The sequence below is a fragment of the Pelodiscus sinensis genome, unplaced genomic scaffold (assembly GCF_049634645.1).
Source record: "Pelodiscus sinensis isolate JC-2024 unplaced genomic scaffold, ASM4963464v1 ctg218, whole genome shotgun sequence".
Taxonomy (NCBI): Eukaryota; Metazoa; Chordata; order Testudines; family Trionychidae; genus Pelodiscus; species Pelodiscus sinensis.
The window spans coordinates 87,998-102,803 of record NW_027465818.1 but is presented as its reverse complement, the minus strand read 5'-3'; the positions used below and the strand labels follow the sequence as shown (position 1 = coordinate 102,803).

Genomic DNA, 14,806 nt, shown 5'->3' with positions numbered 1-14,806 from the left:
TCTCCTGCCATCCCTCTCCAGCCTCTGACAAACAGAGGCCAAGGACACCATTTTATCCCCTGGCTAATAGCCTTTTATGGACCTAACCTCCATGAATTTATCCAGCTTCTCTTTAAACTCTGTTATAGTCCTAGCCTTCACAGCCTCCTCTGGCAAGGAGTTCCACAGGTTGACAACACGCTGTGTGAACAAGAACTTTCTTTTATTAGTTTTAAACCTGCTCCCCATTAATTTCATTTGGTGTCCTCTAGTTCTTCTATTATGGGAACTAATAAATAACTTTTCTTTATCCGCCCTCTCCACACCACTCATGATTTTATAGACCTCTATCCTATCCCCCCTCAGTCTCCTCTTTTCTAAACTGGGATTTTCCCAGGACAAGGGGAACCTGCCACCCAAGGTGAGGGCTGGCGGAAGAGGGGAGAAACACAGGCCCACCCGCTCCATTGTGTCCCAGCCCAGGGCCCATTGGAGGCAGCACGAGCTGCCACTAGGACAGTGGGAATCCCGGGTGCAACGTGCTGAGCAGGTCACTGGGCCAGCGGGGAGCGTGACCTGCTGCTCACAAACAGGGAGGAACTAGCAGGGGAAGTAGAAGCAGGTGGCAGCCTGGGCAGGAGTGGCCATGAGACGGCCGAATTCAGAGGAAGGAAGGAGAGCAGCAAAATACACACCCTGGACTTCAGAAGAGCAGACTTTGACTCCCCCAGAGAGCTCATGGGCAGGACCCCCGGAGATGCTGACATGAAGGGAAAGGAGCCCAGGAGAGCTGGCAGTGTTTATAAGGCACAATAAGGCACAGGAAAGTGGCCGGCTAGGGCAGGAGAGCTGCCAGCCTGGCCACCCAGGAGCAGGTGTGCATGAAAATCAACGTGGTCCACTGAGACCCCCGACCCTGAGCCCTGAGTTTACAATGGCCGTCCTGGGTCAGACCAAAAGTCCATCTAGCCCAGTAGCCTGTCTGCCGACAGTGGCCAACACTAGGTACCCCGGAGGGGATGGACTGAAGACAATGACCAAGCCATTTGTCTCGTGCCATCCCTCTCCAGCCTTCCACAAACTTTGGGCAGGGACACCACTCCTACCCCCTGGCTAATACCACCACTCCATGGACCCAACCTCCATCACTATATCTCACTTCTCTTTAAACTCTGTTCTAGTTCTAGCCTTCACAGCCTCCTGCAGCAGGGAGTTCCACAGGTTGACTCTTTGCTTTGTGAAGAACAGCTTTCTGTTACTAGTTTGAAGCCTGCTACCCATTCCTTTCCTTTGGTGTCCTCTAGTCCTTCTATTATGGGAACTAATGCAGAACTTTTCTTTATGCACCCTCTCTACACCACTCATGCTTTTATAGACCTCTATCATATCCCCCCTCAGTCTCCTCTTTTCTAAGCTGAGAAGTCCCAGTCTCTTTAGCCTCTCTTCATATGGGACCTGTTCCAAACCCCTCATCATTTTAGTTGCCCTCCTCTCTCCCACCCTCTCTCTTTCCCTCTCCCACCTCCTTTTCCCAGTCTCCCCCAGTTTTGTTCAATAAAGAGAGATTCTATTTTTGACCACACATTTTCTTTATTTTGTACATCAGGAAGGGGGGCTAGGGAAGGGTAAGTGGAAGGAGGTGAGGGAGGAATGGGGTACGAGCCCCCGATGGGGAGGACTGGGCTGGCTCTGCGGGCTTCTGGGTGTGGAAGCTCTCCTGCAGCCCCCCGATTATCCCCTCTCCCCAGATGGCAGCCTGCGGCAAGTGCAGCCGGTCTGATGGCCGAGTGCTGTGATGTGCCCAGTGTGGGCACTCAGGGCACTCCAAGCCAGGACTGCTTCGCAAGCGGGGCACCCCTGAGAACTGTCTGTCCGGGGTGGGGATCGGGTCGCTTTAAGCACAGCCCTTGGCTAGCCTGTGACAGCAGCTCCATGCTCTAAGTCCTCATCTGATGCCCTGCCTGTCACGTTGCTGAATTGGAGGGAAGCAGCCAGATCGCTGCTGCACTCCTAGGTGGGGGTGTTGGCCCCAGAAATTGGTGTGGGGGGAGCCATGTGGGGTATTGAATGGGAGCTTGTTGTTTTCTGATCCTGTGTACACTGTTTATGTGAGTATATAATGTCTGTGTGTGTAGATCTGTAATCTGTGTAGAAACTGAAGATTTCCCTGCATGTGGTTAAGCATTGGGCAGGGCCGAGCCTGTGGAGCCTGTGGACATGCTAATTACCTGTGGAACAATGGTTCTCAATGGGCCAAAGACACACCCAAAGAATGGGGGCTGTCCTGAGAGCAGCCAGCAGGGAAGACAGAGAGGCTGAGGACCAGGTGACCTGCTACATACTGGAAGAGGCCAGGAAGGAGTATAAAGAGGCCATGTGGTCGATGCCATTTTGTTCTCAGCTCAGCACTTCATCCCAGAGGCAGCATTGCAGGGATCGAAGAGCCCGGAAGACCTGTGAACCCATCCTGATCGTAGGATGTGCAATAAGAACTTTTAAACCAGCAGCTGCAACATCTCTGCTAGAGCCTGCATCGAGAACTGGGAGATTCGGTGCATGTAACGTACTGTACTTTCATAACCTTACTCTCATGCTTTTCTTTCTTGTAATAATAAACCTTTGGATATAGATTCTAAAGGATTGGCCCAGCGTGATTTGTGGTAAGGTCCAGAGGGTAAATTGACCAGGGATCTGTGGCTGGTTTCTTGGAACCGGACAGAACTTGTTCGGGGTAGGTGGGATTGGGTGCTAGGACCCCCCACCTGTGCATAGGCCCGGGGCCATCTGGGGCACGGATATTGCTGGGGTGTCGGAGGGGTTTTGCTCGGGAGGCTTCAGGCAGGCAGCTGAAGCGCTCTGTGGGACTGGTTTGTGGCCTGTTTGGAGAGGTCGCCAGTCAGGGGGACTGTAAGGAGCCCCGGATTTGAGCAACTCGCCCTGAGCGGACGCCCTTCGTTGTGCCCAGACATGGCCCGGTCCGTCACACTGCCGGCACTGCTTCCGGCCAGCCTTAACCGCGGTTCAGGGTCCACTTACTGTGGACTTGCTAGTTCGAATTAGCAAAACGCGAATTCGAGCTAGTTTTTTAGTCTGGATGCGTTAGTTCGAATTAGCGCTGTAGTGTAGACATACCCCTATTGGCTGCCCAGGGCCCTGGCTTTGCGAGAGTCTCGGAACGTCTTCCCAGGTGTCTCTGGGCTGGACTCTGCTACGGAAGCTGATGTCCCTTGTGAATACCCACCCCACGGCCCAGCCCCGGCTCCAAAGAGCTGCTCCCGTGTGTTGTACGTACCGTGGCAGGATGAAGAGTCCTTCTGTGTCGGTGCCGCTCCCTAATCAAAACGCACCCCACACGAGGTTCGCAAGCTTCTGCAGCCATTTAAAATGTTCATTCAGGACGATCGCTGTGGTCCTGTCTGGTCTTAAAGGCACTTCCTGGATAGCTGAAAGAAAGAGGAAATGGCTTGGAAAACTCACAGAGCTGCTGTCACAGGTGGCTGGGAAATCTTTGCTTCCGAATGGCCTTTGCCACGGGAACACGACAGCAACCGTAACTGGCATTTAGGTGCAGAGCCGCAAAGGGGCTTTGGCTCCTAACTTCTACCGAATCCTTTGTGCAATTGTGCCACCTTCAGTGCTCCAGAGGTGGCAGGGAAAGGTGTTTCCTGGGGGCCCGCACGGGATGGCCTAGGAGCCAAGAACCCAACTCTGGGTGAAGGTCCCTGGCCTACAACCTCTCTAGTGGAGGGGAGCAGGTGGTGGAACTTTTTGTGACAGAGGGTAAGAGTCCTTCTCCTCCTCCTACTGACTAGTCATCTTCAGTTCTGGGCGGCCTCCCTTGAGAGCTTTCGTGTTCTTATCCCCATTTTACAGGTGGGGAAGGTGAGGCACAGAGTTGCTCCTGGTGGCTCAAATCTCCTGACTCCCATTCTTACATTGACCAGCAAGACCATTCTTCCCCCTTAAGCACTGTCCCCAGACAGAGACAGACACTGGGGCAGCTGTGTTCAGGCCTCATACTGCCCACAGATGCCCGAACGCCCAGAGCTGTTTCCTTACCTTCACACAGGCGGAAGATGCCATCTGCACTCACTGTCTCCGCCAACAGGTAGACGAAATGGTGGATGGTCTCTCCTAAACAGACCAGGAATACCCCGGAGCTCAGGACTTTTCAACATCATCCCTGAAAATTGCTAAAGATTCAGCCATTCCCACAAGACAGCCCTTGGGAAATTCAATACCCGGCCCTTCGATGTGGCACGAAGCACATGGGAGAAAGCATCCGACCCCAGAAGTCACTGAAAGGCCGATTGCAAAGGAGACTGAAATTACATCTTGCTGGTTTCCTGGAGATGTGGCCAAAAAGTTGTGGGCAGGAGAAGTTGGAAGGGACCAAATGGCAAAGTGGCTCCCTCCAGCTTGCAGTAAATGTGAATTCTGGCACACGCAGATCCCCACTGTCGGATTCTGGTGCTTGTCAGGCTGGGTGCGTTGATTTAAATCAAGTTTCCCACTGGTATTACTTTTCAAATTTCTTCAAACACTAGTGCAAATCTCCTCAGTGAAACATAGTAATTTATAGCTGGGAGTAGCATTTTACACCAGCTAAGAGAGCACCCTGTGTGTCATTCTGGTAGATAACCTGACTTCTGTTAATTTAGGAAATAGCACATGATCACCAGTGTTAAGCTGCAGACCTTGAAGCAGCATGTTAGGGATGGGAAGGACTAAATCATACACAAAAACACAATAGGGCTGATATTTTATTCAACTAACTCTTCCATGTTATATCCATGTTTCACATTTGCAGTTGCAGGAGGCTCCTGAGTTGCTGGCTGATGCTTGTCCTGAAACCCCTTTCGGTTCATGTTCATTTTTTATTAATTCAAACAGACGTGTCCCCAGAATGCTAAATGTGCGGTGTCCTTACGACTTCTGCAGGGAGCTCTCCTCTTCCCCCCTCCCACTGGCATTGTGATGCAGCTCTTAAGCCAAGTGACCCAAAAAGCTAAGTTGTGCTTGGGAGACACTTAATTTTGCTATAAGCCCACTGAAAGACGTATAGAGGGGGGACCTTTGAGAAAGCTGAGTTCTGCCTGGCCCAGGCTCACCACCAGACAAGCAGAGAACAAAACATATCGGATCCGGGCTATGTCTGTCTGTGCCCATGTGTCTCAGCGGGATGACAGACAATGAAAGCCCAGAACTGACAAGGAGGAAGAGATGCTGGTTAGGCTGGAGAGACTAGAGCCATTAATGCGATTGGATGAGACTGTCGGGATGGGCAGCGCATGTTTGTGATAACATCGTAACCTATTGAACTGATTGTTCAATGAAACTAGTGAAAATTCCCCCTGGTCCCAGAGAACGGAGTGGGAAGTGGAAAAAGAGCTTTGAAGGAAGCACGGGAAAAGCTCACGTGGGTTTGCTCTGCTTACCGATGAACAGGGCTGCAGAATGTCGGATGGACGGCTGGGAGCTTTCCAGATACTTTAAAGCCTGGAACAGGAGCCTGGGGATGTTCCTCTCGTTATTCTCCATCTAGGAACAGAGCAGGGAGAAATGCTCAGTGCAGACAACGTGACCTGCCCACAGCGGGCAGGCCAGGGCTGCTGAAGCTCAGAGGGAGGGCAGGGCAAGAGCCAGTAGGAGCCCAGACGATGGAGCTGCCCCTCTCGGAAGGGCCGGATGCAGAGGGTGCCCAGCAGTCCCAGTGTCCTAACCCCACAGGGCCTGCAGGGCAGCAGGGGAGTGGAGGGCAGGAGCAGGGTGCACAGCCACTGTGCCCACCCCACAAGCAAAAGGGGCAGGACCCCACGGGAGCCCTTCTAGGAGGGGCTGCCTCTGATGTCCCTGCGTGACGAGCGGGGTGGAGAACCCCCTGGGTGCTCGGGGGTGGGGCTAGAAAGGTCTCCCTGAGCTCCCCACTCACTGCTCTGCGGGCCCAAGGAACACACCTACCAGGCACTTCCCGACGCACGGCAAGAGCTGCGAGGAGCCGTCCCAGGCCAGGCTGCAGAAGAGACTCTTCGGATTGGCCCAGCCGAGGAACACGGCGCAGCGGAAGAGGGTCACTTTGCAGCTCTGCAGCACAAGGGGAGAGCGAGGGGCCTCGCTGAGAGAGGGAGCGTCTGGGGCACGTCCCCTCCTCCCTGCTCCTTGGGCTCCTGCTCTCGCTGCCAGGGGAGGTTCCTGCCCCTTGTTCCCAAAGGGAGGCTGCTCAGGGGAGGGGCTGAGAACTGGCTGGCGAGAGCCGGACGGGATCTCCACAGCTCAGCCCTTCTGCGCAGAGACGGCAACGGCAGCGCCAGGCCGCTCTGGGACCCCAAGGGGTCTGAGCCCAGGGGCCCTCCCCTGTGGCCCCTGCACGTCCCCAGTGGCCCTGGCTGGGCAGGGGCTCTGGAGACGGGTGGGGCCCAGGGGACTCTGGCGCTTTGCTCTCTGGAAATACCGAGCGCGGCACTTACCAGGATCACGCTCTGCTCCTCGTCTGCCAGGTGGAGCAGCAGCGGGAGCAGGCAGCTGGTGAGTTCCTGCTGCACGGCCAGTTTGTCTGGGTCCTTCACCCCGCTCAGCATGGTGCCCAGCAGGGAAATGGCGGCTGAGCGGACACTGCCCCTCTCCTGGCAAGGACACGCGGGGGCGGGGAAGCCGGTGAGAGCCGGGCCGTGTCCCTGGCCACAGAGGCTGCTCTGGGCTCCCCTCCCGGGGCCCTGGGGCCTGGCGCTCACGCCTGCCCCCTTGGGGAGCAGCAGCAGGCGGGGGAGGATCTGGGGACAGGAGGTTCGGGGGGGAGGCTGCAGCAGGGCTGGGAGCTTGGTGCTCAGGTTGGCCCAGAAGGGCTCTGCCAGGGAGGGGGCTGCGTCGGAGACACCCCACCCTTGGCAGGGGCCCCCTTGGGTGCTGCGTGGCCGGCCTGAGGGGGGAAGGGGCTGGGCAGGGACATAGCAGGGTGGCAGGGAGAGGAGGGAGGGGGAATGTGCTTCTCCGGGGTTCCCAGCCTTACGTGGTCAATGAGCGGGCGCAGGCTGGCTGCCATGTCCTGGGAGATGGAGCCAAGCCCCTCCCCGGCGAGCAGGTTGGTGGCGTCTGCCGCCTCCGTCATGGCCTCCAGGACAGTCCTTGCGTCCGTGGCGCAGAACATGGCGATGGTCCCGGGCAGCTGGGCCCGTAACAACTGCCCCTGTGGGAATGCAGAAGGCAGCTCCCCACTGTCCTGGGACGCAGCCTGGGGCAGGGGCTGGACCCTCCCTCCCCATCGGCCAGTCCCCAGGGACGGCCCAGCCCCCAGCAGGGGAGAAAGTCCTTCTCCTGCCGCTCCGCCAGGTGCTTTGCACCCCTGGCCCTTGAGCAGAGCCTGCCCTGTCGCCTGCCGAGAGCCGCTCCAGGCCCCGCCCACCGAGCTCTGACCCCGCCCCCCGACTCCTCTGCCCTTGCCAAGTCTGGGCTTTGTTGCCCGACTCCCCTCCCCCCACTGCCCTGAGCGACGACCTGAGTCTCCTTCCCTGCCCCACAGCAGCGGATTTAGGGCAGGGCGAGCGGGGCGGCTGTCCCGGGCCCCGCGCTTCCCGAGGCCCCGCGCATGCACCGAGTCAAAGGAGGGGCCTCGTGAAATTTCGCTGCCCGGGGCCCCACAGTGCTGCCCTGGGCCCCGCAGCAGTCTCACCCGCCCCTGCCTCCCCACCACCTACACTGACCATGCTCTGCCTGGGAGCAGGGACACCCCCTCGCGCGTGGTTTGCTCAGTAACGCACCCCAGGATCTTTGGCGCTGGGAGCACCACAGGCATCCTCGGTCCCCTGGTGTCAGATCGGGGCTCCCCAGGGCACCACTGAGAGCCAAGTCAAAGGCAAACTCCTCAGAGACAGGGCGACTTCCAGCCCACGACTGGGGCCCTCCCTCTGAGGCACCAAACCAGCCACACAGAGCACTGCTGTTCCCCACACTGGCTAGCCAGCAGTCACCCCAGCAAGCCCTGAGATGTGCCCTCACCTTCCCCGGCCAGAAGAGAACACTGGCCAGGCCTCGCAGACAGAGCCTCCGTATCGCAGGGTTGTTGTCTCGGCTCCATTCCATCAGGTGTTCCTGGAGGTCTGATTTGGTGACAGTGCTGAGGATGGAAGGACTCTGGAGAAACTGGAAAGAGAAAATCAGCGTCAGGCTAAGGAGCAGAAATCTGCCTTTGCTCTGTGCCTGCCCCATCATCTTTGCCAACTGGCCACTTTCTGCTGCACAAAATCTCTGGAGTGAAGGAGCCAGTGGCTGGTGTTTGAAATGGTCCATTCCTAGAAGGGCAACTAATCCACAAGTGCCTAATGAACTCCAGGGACAGAGGACTCTCTGGGGACCGCTAAGCGTCCTGGGCAGAGCGCTGTGGCAGAGGAAAAAGAAACCCCAGGGGAAGGCAAGGAGAGAGGCCCGGGCTTGGGGTGCTGGAGAAACATCTCCTCTTGTCACATGTCCCAGGGAGGTGCATGCAGCCAGGAGCAATCTCACCCTGCCCCCCTCCACTCTGCCCAGTCCCGCTAGTATCTGCGTGGGCAGAGGAGCTGGCTGGCTGTGAGATTGCTGAACCGCTGGCCATGGGCCCCAGCCCCTATTGGCCCAGGAGGGGTCTGAGCTGCTCTGCACAAGCCCACGTGTGCCAGGCCGCTCCGGACTCTCACCTCGGTGCAGAAAGTCAGGGCGATTTCTCTCAGCGCCTCCTCCTCCTCCCGACTCTGCACGATGGCGATGGCCTCTCTGAGAACCACAGGGACCTGTGGGTTCCGGTGCTCGACCATGGTTCTGGAAGAGCAAAGGGAAAGTCCCCGGGATTACCAAAGGGAGAGACAGTCCCTCCCCCATTGCGGGGCTGAGAGGGCCGGCTGGGGCAGAGGAGGATCTCCCGCCCAACTCCCATTGCCCAGACAGGCCGCAGGAAGAGGAAACTTGAGACTCCTACCTTGCGATCAAGCCCACCCCTCGGGAGAAGTGATGGCGGGAGGCGATCATTTCCCAGCCCTGCTGTAACTGGATACTGGCAAATTCCTTCCAGTATCTGGGCATGGAAAAGAGGGTCTTCACGGCCTCCAGGGACATGCTAAACTCAAAAAGAAAAAAAAATCCTGGTGTCAGAAATCTACTGCAGCCCAACCCGCTCAAGTCCTGGGGCACAAGGCATGGTCAGCAGTAGCCGGTTTCCCCCGGGATGGACCCAGCACCCTGTCGGGGCTCACTGAGGTTTTGGCAGGTGGCGACACTGCAGCTTCTACAGATGCTCGGTGCCCTCGCTCCCAATGGTCCAACACCCGACTCTTCGCTGGGGCCGGCACCAGGTCACTGGGCACATGGGCCAGATCCTTAGTTGGTGCGAGGGAGCAAAACTCTGCCCGTTTGCAGCAGCTGAGGTGCCTTCGGGCTCCCCGGCTCCCCCCAGGGGAGTCCACACGGAATCAGCTTCATGGTCCCTCTTGCTCCTGCTGTGACACGGCCCCCCTGCCGGGCCGGGCCCCAGTGCTGCCGGCCTTGCTCTCTCTGCATGTGCTCTGGCGACCCTGCCCTGGGCTGGGGCCTTGTGGGGCTGAGGCCCTAACACTTCGGCAGGTGGCGCATGGGGAGGTACCGACGTGGTCCCTGCCTGTGCTGGGAAGGAGCCGGCCTGTGGGCGGGGTCAGAGGAGCAAGCGTGACTCACAAGCACACGGGTGCCCAGCACCGCTCCCCCCAGACAGACCTGCCCAGAACTGCGCCTGGGCTCCGCAGGGGCCGTGTGTGACCTGCGGGTGCAGCAGATCAAATCTGTTCTTCCCCTTCCTTTCTGCCGTTACCTCAAGGGGCTGAGGCGGCTGGATCCCTCAGGGCTGGATTTCTGGCTGGCCGTCCAGGTCCCTGGCAGGCGCAGGTCCAGCACATGCTGCACCTGCCTGACGCAGAGGAGGAGCAAGTGGGGAAACATTTGCAAGATGGCTTCTCAGTATCCCCACAGGAAAAAGATCTCATAGAGCGTGTCCATAGCCTGGAGTCAGAACGAGACAGAAAAGTCACTGAGCTGTCCCCACCTCCCATCCGCTCCCATGGCATTTTGCTGTCATGCTGGTGCCGTTTCTCACATCCTTGTGGCTTATGAGGAAGGAGGGTTAGTTCCTCAGGGGGAGGGGAGATGTGATGGCCCCTGACCCGTCTTCCATTGCTAGAATGGGTGCAGAAGGGAACCTCTTGGAAAGATCAGAAGAGTCCAGCTGACATTATTCCCCATTATCTCTCCCCATGGCCTAGACCTCGCCCTTCGCCTTCCCAGGCCTGACCGGAGGGGGCGACACCATCATGAGGGGACCCAAACATCTAGGCGCATGTACAGGGCATCCCACGATCCCTCTGCTGCCTGAGTAACTCCAGTGCCACAAGCAGCAGGGAGCCGGGGCAATGCCGGGAGGTTGATGCAGTTTCAGTCCACACCCCACATTGCTCCCGGCGACTGACTTTCCAGCAGCTCATGGTTTGCAGGTCCTCGTTTTCACTCCCCCATCGTGCAGGGCTGCTTGTGTGTTCTGGGCCTGTAGTAAAAACTAGGGGTACGTCTACACTACAGCGCTAGTTCGAACTAACTTAGTTCGAATTAGTTAATTTGAACTAAGCTAGTTCGAACTAACTCATCTAGAACTAAAAACTAGTTCGAACTAGCGCGTCCACACTGATTGGACGCAGGGGGGCATTTAAGGGCAGCTGAAACCGGTTCTGGCAGGGCATCAGGTCAGCAGTTGCTTTGTGTGGCTGCTGTCTGAGGCTATCTGAGGCTCGTGCTTAAAGGGACCCCCCCTGGACAGCCGGTTCTCAGCTTTTCCTGCTTGCTTGCCAACCTCGCCGAGGGACAGCAAAGCGTCGGTCTCTGTGCCCGTCTGTGTCGGTGCTTCCCTTCGGGGGGGACCGCCGCAGGTGGCAACATGGAGCCACGGCTCGCCCTGCACCTTCTGGTGCACTTTCTGGACTTGCTGCTGCAAGCCTGCCAGCAATGGCTCGAGGCTGCCTGGCACCACCTGGGGAACGTCAGCCCCCTGCCTCTCCGCCTGGCTGCCCTGGGGGCCGTGGAGGAGCCGCGGCGGCGCCCCGGCACCGGCGTGCCCCGCCGCATCTGGCGTCTGGACACCAGCAGCGACTGGTGGGACCGCATCGTCCTGGAGTGCTGGGACGACCGACAGTGGACCCAGAACTTTAGGATGAGGAGGGACACCTTCCTGGAGCTCTGCGAGTGGCTCGCCCCTGCCCTGCAAAGAAGGGACACTCGCATGAGGCCCGCCATCCCCCTCCAGAAGCGGGTGGCCATCGCCCTCTGGAAGCTCTCCACGCCGGACAGCTACCGATCCGTCGGGAACCAGTTCGGCGTGGGGAGATCCACTGTCGGAGCAGTGCTCATGCAGGTACAGCGTTCGTCGGCCACCGAGCCGGGGGGGAGGGGGGATGCGAGGAGGGGATGGGCCGCCCCAGGGACAAAGGGGGGGCGGGAGGAGGCGAAAGCGCCCTGCACCGGAGGGGTCGGGCTGTCCCGGCCGTACTACACGCCGCCAGGGGGGTTGCTTCCGGGAGTGGGGCACTGCCAGGGCACGCACGCTCCCAGCCACCCGGGCGCCCCACTGATTGACGCTTTGCTGTGTCTCTCTCTGCAGGTGGTCAAGGCCACCAACCGGGTGCTGCTCCGCAGGGTGGTCCGCCTCGCCGACCTGGATGCCGTCATCCGGGGATTCGGCGCCCTCGGCTTCCCCAACTGCGGGGGGGCCATCGACGGGACGCACATCCCCATCCGTGCCCCGGAACACCAGGCGTCCCGTTACGTGAACCGCAAGGGGTACTTCTCCGTCATCCTGCAGGCCGTGTGTGACCACCGGGGACAGTTCACGGACATAAATGTGGGCTGGTCCGGCAAAGCACACGACGCACGGGTGTACCGCAACTCCTCCGTGTGCCAGCGGCTGCAGGACGGGACCTTCTTCCCCGACCGCCACATCAGGGTCGGGGACGTGGACATGCCCGTCTGCCTGGTGGGGGATGCCGCCTACCCACTGCAGCCGTGGCTCATGAAGCCCTACACGGGGCACCTCAATCCCTCCCGCCAGGCCTTCAATAACAGGCTGAGCAGGGCCCGCATCGTGGTGGAGGGGGCCTTCGGGCGACTGAAGGCCCGCTTTCGATGCCTCCTCACCCGTCTGGACCTGGCCGAGCACAACATCCCTCCCGTGGTGGCGGCATGTTGTGTGCTCCACAATTTGTGTGAGCGGAAGGGGGAGGCTTTCCTGCCAGCCTGGATGGCTGAGGCTGACCGCATGGCTGGACACTACGGTCAGCCCCGCACCGCCGCCGTCCAGGAAGCCCAGCGGGGGGCCATCCGGATCCGGGAAGCCCTGCGGGAGAGCTTCCAGGTGGAGGAGGAGGAGGACTGACCTCTCCCTGCATGCCCCACTGGGACCTTCTTCCACCCTACCTCCTCCCTTCCCCTTTCCCCTCCCTACCTACTGTCAAATAAAGACACCTGTTTTTCGAACAAAAACATCTGTTTATTTCACAGAACTGGGGTGGGGGGAGGGAGGAATGAAGGTGGGAGAAGGGAGGGGGAAACCTGGGACGAGGGAGCTGGAAGGGGAGGGGAGGGAAGGGAGGAAGGGAAAGGAAAGCTCAGGGGTGGGAGTCCGGCTGCCTCTCCCGTCTCGCCACACTGCGGGTCCGGGGGCGTCGGTGGGGAATGGTTGTGGAGGGGGGGGCAGAGGGGACAGGGGGTGTGGAGGAAGCAGGAGCGGAAGCAGGAGCGGAAGCAGGAGGAGCAGGGGGAGCAGGGGGAGCAAGAGGGGGAGCAAGAGGGGGAGCAGGGGGAGGAGGAAATGGGAAGCGGTCCAGCAGGCTCTGGAGGTGGCCTCGCAGGGCATGGCCCTGCTCCTCCAGGGCCTCCAGACTCCTCCGGCGCAGCCTGAGGTCCTCCTGGACCCAGTGGTCCTGGAGACGGAGCTGTCAGTCCAGGAACCGGAGGTGCCGCCTCTGGTAGTCCTCCTGGTTCCTGGCTGTCCTGCTTGCCCGGGCGCGGGCGGCTGCTGCAGGCGGTGTGGTGCGCCCTGCAGGCCCAGCTGCTGCAGCTGTGGTGCAAGAAGACCAGCGGACAATTTCCCCAGGGGCCCAGGTGTGTGAAACCCAGCTCCCCTCTGCAAGGCCAGGGCCCCTGCAGGATCCCCAGCTGCTGCTCCGTGGTGGGCAAGGCCCAGGCGCACGGTCCCGGGGCTCCCTCTCGCCCCAGCCCCCCGTACACATAAGGGGAACACGAGGGTACTCACAGGTGGACGCCTCCCCGGCCTCTGACGATGCAGGCGAGCGGCTCTGTGGCGTGCCTCAGGGGTCCCGGGTCCTGGGCAGGCTGGCGGCAGGCTCCTGGCTCTCAGAGCCCTCTTCCTCCTCCTCTGTGTCCAGGAGCGGTCCCTCTGCCCCGGGGTCAATCACGTCCCGGGGGGCAGGGACGGCATGAGGCCCCAGGATGCGGTCCAGGGCATGGAAGTGGGGGCAGGCCTGCGGGTCGGCCCCTGGCAGGCAGGCCCAGGAGTAGGACTGCCGCAAGTCCTTTATTTTGCAGCGCACCTGTTCCCGGCTGCGCTGGTGGCCCCTGGCGGCCAGGCTGGCAGCCATGCGTCCGTAGACGGCTGCGTTCCGGTGGCTAGTGCGGAGATCGTGGACATTGGAGGCTTCCCCCCAAACCTCGATGAGGTCCACGATCTCCGCACTTGACCAGGCGGGCGCCCGCCTTTTGCGCCCCTGGGCAGGCTCCCGGGAGCCGCCAGGCTGGTCGTGGGGAGCAGTGGAGGGCTGGGAGCCCTCGGATGGCTGGCTCATCCTGTGGCAGGTGCAGGCTGTGCAGGCACGGGTGCTGGCAGCCTTGCAACTGGCACAATGTGAGTAGCCAGCCCGTGGCCCTTTAAGGGGTCCGGGGCCGGGAGGGGGGCAATAGAGTTTCCCTGGTGTTGGCCAGAGTGGCCACCAGGGAAACCTGGGAAGCCTTAGCCTCCCACTAGTTCGAACTAAAGGGCTACACAGCCCTTAGTTCGAACTAGCTAGTTCGAACTAGGCGTTAGTCCTCGTAAAATGAGGTTTACCTAGTTCGAACTAAGCGCTCCGTTAGTTCGAATTAAGTTCCAACTAACGGAGCGCTAGTGTAGCGCCTAGGAAAGTTAGTTCGAACTAACTTTCTAGTGTAGACATACCCTTGTGGTGGAGGAGGGTGTCCTGCCTCCTGCCTCCACCCCGGTCCCCCCACCCCTCCCAGCCCCCTGCAGGGACCGTACTGGCTGGGGGAGCAAATCAGGGAGCCAGGACGTACTTGGGGGATCATGTGACCCAGACCATGCTGAAGGGGAGGAGGGATCAATTGTGCTGCATTGGCTGCCACCGCCCACAGGGGAAAGCTGGGGAGGTTACAGGCGCCTTCAGATCAGGCCAACTTCTCTACTTTGCTCCAAGTCTTCCCTGCGCGGTGAACTGCGAACAGGGCAGCAGCCTCCCTCGCATCCTCCTCCTCCCCTGCCTCCCGCTGGGGAATTGGCCCAGCAGGGATCCTGTTTTCTCCCGTTACACTCCCCTGATGCTCATTCAGTTCTGTTTATTCTCTGCCTGCTCCTTTGCCCCTGCTCTCCCCAATTCACACTCAATATATTTTCTTCCACACCCACGGACTATGCCTGAGTCAAAATGTGTATTGTGGCTCCCCAAGCCATTTCCAGGAGAGGCTGGGTGGCCTGCTGGGGAGATCGAAGGGGGGGTGGGGATTTGCTTGAGCCTGCTGGGCCCAGCTCCCAAAATAGAGGATCTAGGCAGAGAAAGAT

General features: G+C 59.5%; 1 protein-coding gene across 1 annotated transcript; it reads right to left on the bottom strand.

The window, feature by feature from the left end:
• Positions 1-4,038: 4,038 nt before the first annotated feature.
• On the bottom strand, positions 4,039-8,205 carry LOC142823488 (maestro heat-like repeat family member 5; the record flags this gene model as incomplete). Its single annotated transcript, XM_075914523.1, has 5 exons — positions 7,972-8,205; positions 6,986-7,162; positions 6,447-6,602; positions 5,418-5,520; positions 4,039-4,113 (listed from the first exon to the last, which is right to left on the bottom strand). Coding segments are annotated over exons 1-5 (724 nt in total), but the record flags the coding sequence as incomplete, so codon positions are not given.
• Positions 8,206-14,806: the final 6,601 nt, after the last annotated feature.